A 14,690-nucleotide genomic window follows, 5' to 3' on the forward strand; every position below is an offset into this window, starting at 1 on the left:
TGATATTATAGACGTGGAATTCTTTTGACTGATGTAGGCTAAGGAAAGTGGGCTGGCTAAAGATACATCCCTTGCCCTTTCTCTACTCTCACCAATTAGAGGGAAACAGCCTCAAGCAGTGTAGGACTCCTTGACCATTTACCATGACTTGGCTCATTTTGGTGTCACTGCTATTGTTACCTGTTCTACTTCCATCTACTGTAAGTTTCCCCTCTTATTCCTTAGAATTTGCCTGTGTTTCTTTGGTAATTCTGTATTATTGAACCACATCCCTTTTTGGTGTATTAATTGGATAATACAAAATCAGAACAATATGGTTTGTCATTTGTTTGCCTTAGTTGTATGTTTTGATAGTATAATTTACAGAATTTCTCAGTAGGCTAATTTGGTATTATTTACCATTTCTGTTCGTTTTGATTGCTTGAGATTATTCTCTTAAAAAAATGTCGTTCTTTTGATTGATTTCCCTTTTAAAATGGTGTGATTGCTACATACCAGATAACAATAAAATGAATGTAATTTATACACTGCCTGACCATGAAATACAAATATTATGTGATTTTGTATCTCATACAGCAGCGTTTTGTTTTATTGTGATCTTAAACAGAGCACAGAGAATACAACAACAAATCAGTCTGTGGAAATAACTGAAGACTTCCATGATGTCACTCTCAAACGTGACAAGAATCCCTCTGTGGTCAAGTATAGGGAAAAGTGCACAATACCTTGTGAACTGGCAGCTAAGCTCATGAAGGAGGAAAGGCACTCTCTGTGTAGTATGTATGTTACGGCATGAATGATATCAGAAGAAGGCATCACTTACATTAATACTGTAAACATAAAATACTGTGTTCCTCATAGTATACAGAAATACCACTCTTCTGTAGTCATCATATGTGACATTCCTGTGCTTCAAAAATGTGACTTAAGGTGTAATGTGTTTTATGAACGTTTCAGGTGACCTTCAGCATTCAATTGTTTCATCCACAAGGAGCACTAGAAAGATGATCAGAGACTTGATAGATGAACAGCAAAAATCGTTGGAACTACTTTCTAACCAGGTACAACCTATTCAGTGGTAACACAAGTTGTTGAGACTTTTCCTATATGGCAATCAGTTCCTCAAATGATGTTCTCTTGCATTTCAAGCTGTTGGAACTCGTGTCCAAAGTCAGCACACTTGGCTCAGAGGTTCAGCGGAGCAACACTGAAACATTATCAACGAAGCCAGTACAATCGCACGGTAATATGCAGGGTTTTTGTAGATGTTCTGTCAATCTGTTTGCATTTTACACGTAAAAAAAACTATCATCTTGATTTACCAGCCAAAAAAAGACTGTGATATCAGAAATGCACTGGAGTTCTTTTCTTTCTTTGCCAATCTTTCCAGGACGGGATTGTAGTGACATAAAAGAAACACTTTATGCAACAGTCTCCAAAATACCTAGTGGGATCTATATCATCCATCCAGAAAATACAGAGTACTCTTTTGAGGTAAATTCTTGTAGACAGCTACAAATATAAAGCTACCAAGCTGCAAATAATTTCATCTTGAATAATATCAGATCACACTACAAGAATTAAAAAATGAAATGGGAACATTTGTTTTTGTTTGAATATATAGACTACATTTAGTCAAAAACACAAGTGTTCATCAGTACAGGTTGTACAAGTGAATCGCTTTTTCTTCCTCTAAGAAACCTTTTATAATTGATGTGACCCACAATCAATGTGTCTCATTTTGCTGTAAATGTTTTGAGTTGGGGGTTTTTCCATTGAGAAAGCTAACAATAATTACCTGTAACAACTCAACACAATTTAAAAGTCTGACCCAATGTGTCATATTTGTAGATAACAGTTATGAGTATTGAATTGCTCCTCCCTGAAACATAAAAACTAGTTTTTTTAAGGTATTCTGTGAGATGGATTACATGGATGGTGGATGGACTGTTGTGCAAAGGAGGACAGATGGGCTTACTGATTTTAAACGCACGTGGTCAGACTACATGAATGGATTTGGTCATCTTCCAGGTCAGTACTCCACATTCTTTTGGAGCGAAGTACACTAGCAGAATAACTATAATACTCAAATAACGACATTGACTTCTTTGCTTTTCTTTTGGGTAGGAGAACACTGGCTTGGTCTAAGGAAGATATTCAACATCGTCAACCAGAAACACACCCATTTCCAGCTCCATATTGCCCTAACTTCCCAAGATGACACCACCTCATATGCTTCATATGACAAATTCTGGATTGAAGATGAGACCAACTTCTTTAGAATTCATCTTGGGAGATATGCTGGCAGTGCAGGTAATGTGATTAGTATTCACTTATGTTCAAACTACATTTTAATCATTTTAAGATTGTTATTCAATTAAATACTCATTATTTCCTTCAAACACATTTGCAATCTGGCAGGGGATGCATTCCGTGGGTATGAGCAAGAAGAAAATCAGGAAACAGCACCATTTAGCACGTCTGACATTGACAATGATGGCTGTAATCCATTCTGTACATTTGATGGAAAGGCTGTGGAGAGTTGTAGTACCCATCAGAATGGCACAGGCTGGTGGTTTAACCAGTGTGGACGTGCTAACCTAAACGGTTCCCCTTTAGATCAGGACCAATCTACTCTCCCACACATGCACTGGGAAACCTGGACTAAGAATGGCCTTCCTGTTCAGATAAAGTCTGTCACCATGAAGATAAGGAGAATGGACACTCCTCAAAATAATTAATCACATTAAAGGAGTATTTTTAGATATTGCACTGTTAATTTGAAAGAAGCTGAATGAAATATTTCAGCCATTCTTCATTGTGGTGTTTGATATAAGCAGATATGAACATGGAGCTAGTGTCAACAATAAAAACATGTTTCAAAAACATAATGGTTTGTGTTATGCATAAAAACTGAGACCAGAGGAGTCATTTTCATAGAAGGGGGGAATCATTCTAAACCTCAAAAAGAATGTAAAAAAATGCTGTAGAATTAAGCAATATGACACAAATGAAAGTGGGGCTGGTAAAGCATATCCTCACTCTGCCATCACAACCGTGAGGATATGCTTTACCAACCCCATGAACGAGTGTCATATTGCTTAATTCGACAGCATTTTTTTTACATCCTTTAGATGTTTAGAAGAACAATTCTACTACCATATATTTGAGTTTGAAGACACCAGATTGTGTTTTCTTTCATTAATTTGGATTGATTTTGGTGCCTGCGCCTTACACATTATGCTCCCCACACACTTTTACAAAAGAAAAACAAGGAATAAAAATGACCAGTGCAATAATATCAAGGAATAAAAATAATCAGTGGAAATAGAATTGGACTACAGCAGCTTTGCTGCTTGGACTCTCAATTGTTTCAGCAAATTAATTTAAGGTTTTATATTTCAAAGAATAAGAGCCTCTTGCATCTCAGTCTTACTTTGTACTGAGGCCAACACTCCGATCTTCTAGATAAAGTGCCATTGCCACTTTGAATATAACCATAAACTGTGGAAAACAAATCCATTCTTTATTTAGACGTGGATTTATGTGCTCAGTAATCCGCAGACAACCAGACAAAGCCACCTAAGGATAGAGGGTTACATGATATACATAAAAATCTTGCAAAATATATTCCTAATAAAGAAAACAAATAATATCATACAAATATATTGCAAGTAATCAGTTGAAATATTTCTTACATTCATTTACATACCAAAAAAATATGTATTGTATACATGAATGAAGGACATCTGTAAACAGCTAGCATCTAAACGTTTCACTGAATATGCTTTGTATAAATATGGTCAAATTTGCAGTCTGTCTGTGCTTTGGTCACATTGTTAATATTTATAATGGACAGTGTAAACTATAAAACAACTGTAAAATCCAGTTTTCTTGTGACCAAGACTGTAAAAACGGTGTAATCTTTCCACACTGCAAATATTTCTCATGAAACAACCTGTGGAGTCTCACATACTTAACAGCTAGCCTGCACACAACATACTACTTTAGGTTTTTTGTTGTACACGTGTGCACATTTGTTACCCACCCTTAAATGAGAGGGGGAGAGGGACCCGAAACTTCAGACGTACAAAACTCACTAGAGCATGTGCCCAAGGCACTGCACCGCAGGTAACCATCTCTATAACAGCAACAAGTCCATGGTAACATTTTTACTTGAAATGGAAAAGTATCAGGTGCTTGTCCTCAAGCCACACCACGCCATTTCCAGAAGTTGGCAGTTGGTCATAGATCAAATTAGCAGTTTCTAGGTTGACATCACAACTTCTCTTCGAGACGCCTAATAAGGTTTGCAAGGTCCTCCAAATTGTGAGATTTCTCCTCCAGCAACTCGAAACGCAAGCTGGAAATGTCCTGTTTAATTTCCTTAAGTTCCCCTGTAACAGACCAATAAAATCTTAGTTTGACAGTCCATTGTGGTGAAGAAGTCTTATCTAAAGTGTTCAAACTCTTTTCAAAATATTCCTCTCTTGCACCCTTATGGATTTTTTAAAAGGTTGGCCGCATGAATTTAACTCATCATTGTAAAGCCAACCATCGGAAATGATAACAAAACTCATGCACTTCAGCAGAGGTCATGTGTAACCAGGGGTCATGTTTAAGAAGGTCAGTTTCAGCTAGTTAGCACCAGCTATTTTAGTGCCAAGAAGTTTGGTGCCCATTGGCTGGTTTCAATCATGCATCAAGCGTGGCTAGTCAGTGTAGTGTTTTGGTTACTGTGGTCATCAGTCATGTGGCATTTGCAGGTCAGCTGATTGGCTGTTCAAACTGAGCACTATGAAGCAAGGTGTGGGGGTCATGGCTCTGTCAGGTCTATGTAATACCTTTGTGGTGTGAACCCCTTGGAAATGTATTTGAGATAAGGGTGCTACTGGCTTCACTCATGCAATCTTAACATTTCATTCAGCTGTAGACCACCTAAGATAATGAAATCCTTGAGTAGGCCATAGATTCTTTACCTTCATTGACTTCATCACTCTCTTTATCGCTTTGTGATTTGATGATATAACGCTTGATAAGGCGTTTCATAATCTTCTGTAATAAGAGGATAACAGTTTATAGTCGAGATGGCAATAATTGTTTTAGCTGCAAAGAAGTAACTAAGTACCTTTATTCTAGAGAGGTCAGTATTGTAATATAATCTAGGGTTAGGGTTAATGCATTGAGTAACACTACTTAATTACTGTCAATGTAATGAGTACTGTTATCAAATTACTCATGGTAATCAAGTAAGTAATATGTAATAGCTAAATTGTTCTGAAAATACCTGATATCGACTTGGACAATCTGGGCTTGGATCTGTTGGTGAGTCTTTTCTCCTTTCACTTAGCTGCAGGAAGAGCACATTTCTTATACAAATGGCTAAACAGACGAGAAACAAACTCATGCAAATACATAAAATGTTTGAACCCATCAGAGACAGCTGGCACACTGATTGGACAGTTGATCTAAATACCAACCTCATTCAGCTCTGATTCACCCTTCTCCATGGTCCATTGTCTATGAATCAAGCCCAGCAAAAGTGCTTTGATCCCCATGAATAGTTTCAGCACAGACTTCGGGCTTGGCACCAGGTTGAAAGGAACTGGAAGTGTTCTGCCTTCCTCAAAATAGGAGAACCAAAGTTTGGCTCGAGCAAACTTCCATTCGACATCTGCATCACCCTGTTCCCAGCAGGGCGATGAGTAAAGGCATTAGTATGTGCTCTTAAAACAGTAATACTATACTACCTTCATACAGGCAGGAGGAGATGAGAGGTGCATGGCTAGCTGAAACCCCTCAGCACATCTAGTCAAGACACACAAATCAAGGCACAATCATGACAGTTAATTAAAATATTGGAGTTGCTCATGGGTCTTTCCAAATACATATTTCAAACTAGTGTGAGTTCATGCACTTTCCTAAATGTCTACCTTACTTCTATAAGCCTGTACTGAACATGGGATACATGTGATGTTTCTCTTTTCTACATTTACTGTTAAATACAATTACTGACTGAGGTGATATATATAGGAATTTTACCTCAATTTCTTGAAATGAATTGTTCATCATTGCAATGAGCATGTTGAGTAAAACTATAACCATAGTAACGTTGTATACTCCATAGAGGACATAGCCAATGTTCTCAATAAATTTATGCCCATTGTTGACTATCACTGACTTGACTTCTGATAGTCCAAATATTGCCCAAAATAATGTTTTGAAGCTTTCCTCCACACTGCAAAACAGTAAGATAACAGACAAAGTGAACAAAAGTAAAATGTCTCTTTTTTCAATTACCTTCTTCACTGTTGTAATAAACAATAAACAACACTGAAATACTGCATGTTCTATTGTTCACTTTGAAGCAGTGTTTATTCCTATTTAAAAAAAATGCTTATATTATCAATCTCGACCAACCATACAGAAAACTAAGGGCCATATCTTCACTGTGGCACAGAATAGTGCTAGAGCCTCATTTTTGTTAAATATGATGAATTTAAAGACAGACTAAATTAACTGTTGAATTAGGAGTATGTTAAAAAAATCTTACAAAAAATATCATAAGGCTTTACTTTAATATATCAATGTATAAGTACAATTTCATTACAATTAACTCTCAAAGAAAGTTATTGTACTCACGTTGTGAAGGCTTCATTTTGTTTGGCTCCAAGGTAATATGAGTAGAGATTAAACATGCCAAACATGAATGCTAAAAATACCAGGATGAATATCACCATGAACTTAAAGATATCTTTCACTGTTCTTCCCAAGGATATCTGCAGTGGCCCGAAGCTCTCATTGGCTGGCAGGATGTAAGCAATCCTTGAGAAACTCAGAACCACTGCAATGGCATACAGACCCTCTGACACTATCTGAGGGTCGGAGGGTAACCAGTCAACGCGAGCTGTCATGACAAAACCAATACATTAGTCGGAATTCAATGGAGAACAAAGACAGTTTAAGGAACTTTCTTTGATCTATTTACACACTTACCTAGCTGGAAATACTCAATCTCTGTCGGTAGAGTTACATTCGTCAAATCAGTGTAATGGGTGTCAACGTAACTCTGTGCTGAGTACGCATGCCAAAATGCCATGAATCGTGCAATAAATGATGTCACAAAAATGGCCAACATTCCAAAATCCAACATGTTCCATGGCTCAGATAGATATTCTCTTGGCCCCTGGGACCAAATCTCCTTGCATTCTGCCCAAATCATTCCTTAAAACAAAATTATTCAAATTTGAGTGAGTAGTGACAAACTGTTGGCAAACCATGGAGTTTCTTTCAAAGTGGTAATATGTGAAAATGTTATTATGAGATACATCTCAACAGGACACTGAGACTGACCTATGACCCAGGAAATAATAAGCATTTCCATCCAAGTGAAAGGGGTTGTTTTCATCCGAAACAACTGGGTGGGGCAATCATGGGCCGTCATGTCTGGCAAGAGTTTCGTTCCATCAAAACGGTCTGCAGCATTTAGCACAAGAAGGCCGAGGAACGTTGTAAAGGAAGCTGCATGAGCCACAAATTTTATGAAAGGACCACGCATAATCCTCCCCAACTGGTGAAAGAACATAGTAAAAAAAAGTTCTTATTATAGATATGTATCAAAATGTCTGCTGCCATCATAGACAGTAGCCAGTTTTCACACATACAGTACAAAAATGTAAATAGTGAACAGTCAAGTTACTTTTAACTTAATTTGTTCCTTGTATGGGATTCACATGTTTCTTTGAGAGATTTCTCTTGATCCTCATCAGAACACTTAAAAATCAACTAAATGGTTTAAAATTGTATGTAAAGGAATAAAAACAAAATGCTAAGACCTTACTGCATGGTACGATCCAATACACCATGGCCAGGATTGGCAGACCAATTGCAACAGCTAGAACAACCAATACCATAACTGCTGTTGTCTGCTGTCTCAGTCCAGAGACATGTTCATACCAGATGGATAGTAGCTGCTGTTGACAGTTTGGATGGGCGACAAACTGTTTGAACGACAGAAAAGGTAAAACATTTTTTATTAAAAATGATGAAATTCCCTTAAAACATCTATTTTTTTTTTGCCAAACTCTTCAGTGCCATGTTCTAACTAGGTTATTTACCTTTTTCAGTTCGTATTTTAATGCCAGTTTTAGTCTGATGAGACTAGGTCGCCCAGGTACCTCAAGACTTTCATCAACTTCGCCATTCAAAATGGCCTCCACTTCCTCTGTGCTTCGGCACAAGTCGAGAAGCCCCACAACAAAGTCTTTGCACTGAATAGATAGTCTCTTGTAATCATTCTGAGGGGAAATAGTGATCCATATTATGATAACTGATAGTGGGATGTCAAGGCTTATCCAAAACAAACAAACAGCTGTGATATAAGAACACATGATATGGAATGACATAAAGGGAGTGTGAACAAAGTAAACCATTAATGAGTAACTTTTAAAAGAATAGTGGGCATATGTGTTAAGGTCACTGCTGTTGTTGTTTTAAATTATATGATAACATTTAAAGCTGTGTTTTATGCATTTTACCTTGAATTCTTTCTCAATGTTGGCCATGGTGGCAAGCTCATTGCTGAGCTCCAGAGCTGCCAGCACAGGGTCCTCATTGGACAGAGAGAGGTAAGCTGGACTGGCAAGGCCTTTATAGGCGTTGATGCGTGAGCGGCAATGACTAAAGGAGTCATACTTCTGATGGTAATTGCAGGTGTCACAGTCACAGAAGTAGTCGTGAGGTGGCTCAATGAGGGCACCCTTCCTAAGGAGTGTGTGCACTATCTCATATTCATGGCAGTGGGCAGCAAGGATAATTGGAGTGACATCATGGGAGAAGCGTGTACCATCCTCATCATAGGCAAAGAAGTCATCCAGCATTGCGACCTGACCGGGGCTAACTGTCAGTCTGTGACCATCAGAAAAGGCCGGATGACTCAAAATGGATTCCACAATCCTGATGTAGCCTTTGCTTATGGCGAGCAATAGGGCATCTCCAATTCGAGCAAGATTGTGTTTCTTCAACAAGTGCTCTGTTACCTCCAGGTGCTCATTCGACACAGCTAGCTGCAGTGCATTCTGGCCCATGTAGTCCACACAGTTCACATTGAGATCAGGTATCTCCTCCAGCATCCTGCGTACCACTGGGATGTTTCCATATTCAGCTGCATCGAGGAAACGCTCTTCCACCGCAGTGAGGCTGTAAGGTTCTGGATTAAACATGTAGGCTGCCCCTCGCACTGCCTGCCTCCTACTCTTTGCCAGATTCTGCCAAGCCAGAACATGACTGTCACTGTTACTCTGCCTGAAAATCATGTTATGTCAATGTTTATTATATCAGCATTATTTTATGAAATACATATTTCGATATTCAAACATCAAGAAATGTTTATTAAGGCCAAGGGCACTAATGTACCCCACGACAAATCAGTGGGACAGGTACTATCCCAATGATATCATCATCAGCATCATTCTCATGATCAAAAAATCAACATCATCTATAACACCAATACATAGAATTAGGAAAAGTAGAATGAACATTCCTAGTAAACTAAATGTTTGTTTTTAAAACATTCCTGTTATTTGTTAATCAAGCATCCGCACCTTTGATGCAGAACAGGCTATTTCGATGAAAACTATGGGTTCTGTGAATCAACAGGTTACATAATGTCTTCTGTCCACGTAAGCAAAGGCAGCTTAAACTTTCCTAGACTATTCAACCTGACACTGAGGCCTAGGGAAGTTTAATCAGCCTTTGCTATGGTGGACAAAATGCATTCTGTGACCTGAGGACTCACAAATGTATCGGACCCTTCATGCCATAATATAGCAGAACTGTTTTGTGGACAAAATGAACATCAGATGGCCTAGGATATCTAATAGGTGGACAGAAGTGTTTTTTTCTCTATAAAAATGTGTTCTATAAAAGTTAGTTTTTTGTCCACAAAATGAAAAGCACCACTCAATTCAGTGCAGGACATGAATCATCCGTTTTGTTTTTCTGTGCTCTCTTCAGTACTTCGTGGACACAATGCTAATACGTTTGTGCTTTTCGTGGACAAAATGCATTATGTAGGGATTATATGGTAATGAATTAATGCCTGTCGTAGAACAGAATGCGTTCTGTATGAATAAGGTCTGTTACACTTGCTACACCATAGAAAACAACCTGTTACTCAGATGAAGTTGGCTTAAATCCTTAGGACAGAGGTTTCGTCTCTATTCAGCTGCCATCAAATGTCACACAAACCCACTGGCTTAAACGGTTTACTTGGTATTGTTGTTTACGTGTAGGCTACATTAATTACACACGAACACAACGTCTCTAACGAATATAAGTACAAAAGCTCGTTAGTTACAATAAACAGACCAGGTGGACTATCACATTTTCACAGTCAATGTGTAAAGAGATAGCTATGTGAGGAGGTCCACTTACGTTTGTTGAAGTCCGTGGTAACCGCAGTAATTTTCCTCACTAAAATCAGCATTTATCAGTAAATTATCTCGACTCCTTATCCGTTTTTCATTTATTCGAGATTGAGACAGATTTCCATGTGATGGACTTAGCTGATTCATTTCGTCGAAGCTGGAAAGTTATAAGCTACTAAGTGCGTACAGAAACTGACATCCCCAAACCTGCTATAAACAGCCGGCTATAACTGATGTACACAGTCGTGCCCGCAGCAGTCGCCCCTCTTGTCTAATCTTCTATCTACGACAGTCCTGAGAAAGAACAGGGCTCTGTGGAATTTTGTCTCTGTTCTTCCTGCCCACTGCAATAAATGAGGCATCTAACAATCTGCGTTCACTCGTGCAAATCTTTGAGCTGTTTTCAACACCCTGTAAGTGTCTAGAGATCGTTCAATACATGTCATTGCATGAGATGCTCGATTCTAAAAAAAACTAAAGATATTTACAACTAAGACTATTATGATATGTACTGGATGATCAGTGCGTATAATTCAAAACACTCTGCCCAGGTTAGGTTTTCTCAGGACCCATAACAGTAAGCATAAGTTATAGAAGTTTATAAAGATGACAGACAAAAATTTCAAAACATTATTGAGTTGTTTTAAAGTGTTTAGAGGGTGATGAACACATTAACTGTTAGAAAGTAAAGCCCACAGATGAAATATTCCTCTTAAATTCCCATCAGTTTGCCTGCAATGCCAGCAAAGCTGTATTTCCTGTGGGCTGAGAACAAAATTCCTCTGAGTGCAGTCAAGTGTGGGAAACTGTCTCAGAGGGATTCTGCTCTGACCACTAACAAATGTAAGCAATGATGCACCATGTTGGTTACGTGTTTATGTGTGTGTCCGTATCAAGGCCAGTTCCATGGGGATATGACATGGCTAACAGGTCAAAAGGTCAAAACAAAGAGAAGGTCATGGGAAGCCACTGTCTTGGTTCTTTTATCATATTCGCTTGTATGCCTTCACACTGATGACCACTACAGCTGTTCATATTTTATTTTTAGCTCCTCTTCCAAGACTCCCTTACCAAAGAGCTTTGTTGGCTTCAATTTCTAGTTCCTCAATTTCTTACTCTATACACCGCTCCAACTCTTGAATTGCATTACATCTTTCTGCTGGTCACTCACCCCAGACACTTTCCTAGAATTACCTCACTAAACCTCAGAAAACAACATGACATACATTTTTCTCCAGAGGTTTTACTACTGGACATTAACATAGTATCACATGTATGTTATCTCCCGAACCATGTCCTGAAAGTACATTCGGCTCATGTGAAAGTCTCTCAAGGATGTCATGAAAGCACCCTGATCATGTAATGCTTCACCAGCGTTGGAACATTTTGTTTAGTCTCTAGCGTAGAAAAATGCATTCTTTGCTCAAAATAGAAACCTAGGAGATGGGCCTAATATATACACATTATTCTCTAGTTATTTACACAAGGGCAGTGAACGTAGCAACGCCAGTGAGCCCCCACACTCGGAAGGGTTTCTTTCAACCATTTCATTCTCAAGCATCACTATCGTGCCAGTGAATCTAATCACAACAAAGTGCCCACCCACTTCAGCAGAACTAAAAAGGTTTAACCTCTTTACTCAAAAAGGTTCAGCTGTAAACAGGGACCCATTGGTGCCGAAACAATGCTGAGGGACATTGCGTTCAGTACTGGACATTGTACTCCAGGAATTAATGCAAGCATTTTTAGAACACTTATGGTAGTTGTCTTTACATTTTTGATAGCCATCACTAAAATAGATGCTCTGGGAAAAGTAGATCATCTCTCATATTCAACCAATCAGGAAACAGCAGCAGAAATGGGCATCCAGGCCAGCCAATTATATTGAGTGTGGTCAATACTGTTTTAGATAGTATTCAAGTAGATAATTCTGTTTCATTCTGTATTACGGTGTTGCATAAGGAAAAGAGTAAACAAATTCATGTTTTGTTGAGAGATAGGATCAGAGGAAGAATTTATGGGTGGCCAACAGAGGGTCAAGCTAATTTCTACTTGCCAATTGCTTTATAGTATAAAAACCTCTCATAATAGAGGCCTGACAAAGCAGTTTGTCTCATTGCAGTGTCAGATTTACAATGATATAATATATAATAATAAGATATAATAATATAACTTACGTGATACTTTTCAAAATAAGCAAACCGTTTCACATTGCCAACGCAAAAATAGATGTGCATATTAGAACGTTCAATTTAATAGAGACAGAAGATGTCTGAGTGTTAGATCAATTATATTAAGACGTTAATATTAATGAGAGAGAGACCAGCAATCAGAATTTCAGCGCTTTATCTTTTGCAAAAGAGGGAGAGTGTCACAACCAAATATCATGAACAAACTCCAAAGAAAAGCTGGGCACAGCCAGCCTTTATGTGAGTATTAAAAAACATGTTTCATGAGCAGACAAGGGGTGTTATTTTCCCATCCCATCGCTACAGAAGTTACAGCAGTGATCTCAGAACATGTCCTTGAAAGAAGAACGATATGCATGACTATCAGTACAAAAACAGGTGGTTTGCCTCAGCAAGAGAGTAGGCCTCAGCAAACAGGATAAGCATTCAGATTAAAAATAACAATGTCCTCATTACATTTCTCTATTACTGAGATACTGGCTGGGCTGAGCCATTTGGAATCAGCCAAGCAAATACATTGCCTTTGTTCTTGTCCAATCACACAGACCAGTGTTATTCCATAGAACATACAGTATATTACATATAGCCACCTAAATCATGTAATTCTGAAATATTATAAAAATATTAAGTAAATTTGCATCAGTGGCTGTACCTTTATGAAATTAAACAAGCTTAATTTAATAGACTGGATTAAGTGCTGCAGAAAGCTGGTCATGTTTAGACTCTCTGGAAGCGTTGGTGAGGTGCCAGATATTGGCAAAACTGCAGCCCATTGTTTAGAACGGCTGTCGCCTCCTGCACTCAACTTTGGCTAAACAAGCAAGCACCTTCAGCAGGACAGATTCAAATGAACCCTTTTAAACAGGTCCATCCTTAATAATTTGATGAATTACAATACGAACGGAACACATCCAAATCAAACATTACAATACTGGGGGGTTATTAAACTAGCTTTAGTTCATGTGTGGCGGACCTTTCTTGTTGCTTCGTCACGGCCTACCCCTTCACAGTGATCTGAAGAAGGGGCTCCGTAGTATGTATGTTTTCAAAGCACATACATCTGTATAGCAATACCCTGGTGTTATCAGTCAATGTGCATGCAAGTGACTAATGGTGGCACTTCAATGATGATGATGTCTGAAGGCTAACGTTTCCTGTTGTTTGTGATAGATGGCTATAGCACATAAACTGACAGTTTTGGTGAGCTAAATACAGCTACATTTGTCGGAAAGTGTAATGGATTGTAACGATGGATCTTTAACACACCCCATATTTAGGAACGGTGCACTGTGGTCTGGCACTCTTGGCTGGGCCCCTGGTGGAAAGGGCTGCCTCTGCTGTTGCCTCTCTGTGGCAGACCTGCCAGGCAGAAAGTTGAGTTTAGTCAGTTCCAGACCACCCTTTTGATGGTATTGCACCATACCATATACAAATACAAATTTCAGGAAACCTGCAAGGACACCTAATTCCATTCTCTCACTATATCCCTATTCCCCTACTATGTTCTCAGGTCATGATAGTATCATCAGTACAATATGACCCCCACTATGTTGATCCTATAGTATCATCAGTACAATATGACACCTACTATGTTGATCCTATAGTATCATCAGTACAATATGACCCCTACTATGTTGATCCTATAGTATCATCAGTACAATATGACCCCTACTATGTTGATCCTATAGTATCATCAGTACAATATGACCCCTACTATGTTGATCCTATAGTATCATCAGTACAATATGACCCCTACTATGTTGATCCTATAGTATCATCAGTACAATATGACCCCTACTATGTTGATCCTATAGTATCATCAGTACAATATGACCCCTACTATGTTGATCCTATAGTATCATCAGTACAATATGACCCCTACTATGTTGATCCTATAGTATCATCAGTACAATATGACCCCCACTATGTTGATCCTATAGTATCATCAGTACAATATGACCCCTACTATGTTGTAAGAACATTACCTTGAATGCTGGCTACTCACTACTACTCACCCACCAACTGCTTTATATGTATGCATTATGTACATTTGCTTTATATATTCTAATATGAT

General features: G+C 38.5%; 2 protein-coding genes across 4 annotated transcripts; one reads left to right on the plus strand and one right to left on the minus strand.

Annotated features, from left to right (window-relative positions):
* Positions 1–54: 54 nt before the first annotated feature.
* angptl5 (angiopoietin-like 5) lies at positions 55–2,886 on the plus strand. The gene is made up of 8 exons (XM_031571481.2): positions 55–200; positions 608–776; positions 958–1,061; positions 1,150–1,243; positions 1,391–1,494; positions 1,911–2,031; positions 2,128–2,313; positions 2,422–2,886. The coding sequence occupies exons 1-8, from the start codon at positions 144–146 to the stop codon at positions 2,739–2,741; spliced, it is 1,155 nt and encodes a 384-aa protein (XP_031427341.1). The 5' UTR covers positions 55–143; the 3' UTR covers positions 2,742–2,886.
* Positions 2,887–3,505: 619 nt separating this feature from the next.
* On the minus strand, positions 3,506–11,169 carry trpc6a (transient receptor potential cation channel, subfamily C, member 6a). Of its 3 annotated transcripts, none has more exons than XM_012822005.3 (12): positions 10,435–11,165; positions 8,538–9,303; positions 8,118–8,297; positions 7,836–8,000; positions 7,354–7,570; positions 6,997–7,224; positions 6,643–6,907; positions 6,043–6,238; positions 5,481–5,684; positions 5,288–5,350; positions 4,980–5,055; positions 3,506–4,397 (listed from the first exon to the last, which is right to left on the minus strand). In XM_012822005.3, exons 1-12 carry the CDS (start codon positions 10,572–10,574, stop codon positions 4,279–4,281), a joined length of 2,619 nt encoding a protein of 872 aa, XP_012677459.2. In that variant the 5' UTR covers positions 10,575–11,165; the 3' UTR covers positions 3,506–4,278. The 3 variants fall into 3 exon arrangements, 2 of the variants coding, with proteins under 2 accessions (XP_012677459.2, XP_031427340.1); XM_031571480.1 differs by having other exon boundaries at positions 8,538–9,266; positions 10,435–10,524; XR_004164105.2 differs by lacking the exons at positions 3,506–4,397; positions 4,980–5,055; positions 5,288–5,350 and having other exon boundaries at positions 5,532–5,620; positions 5,751–6,238; positions 10,435–11,169.
* Positions 11,170–14,690: the final 3,521 nt, after the last annotated feature.

The sequence above is a fragment of the Clupea harengus genome, chromosome 8 (assembly GCF_900700415.2).
Source record: "Clupea harengus chromosome 8, Ch_v2.0.2, whole genome shotgun sequence".
Taxonomy (NCBI): domain Eukaryota; kingdom Metazoa; phylum Chordata; class Actinopteri; order Clupeiformes; family Clupeidae; genus Clupea; species Clupea harengus.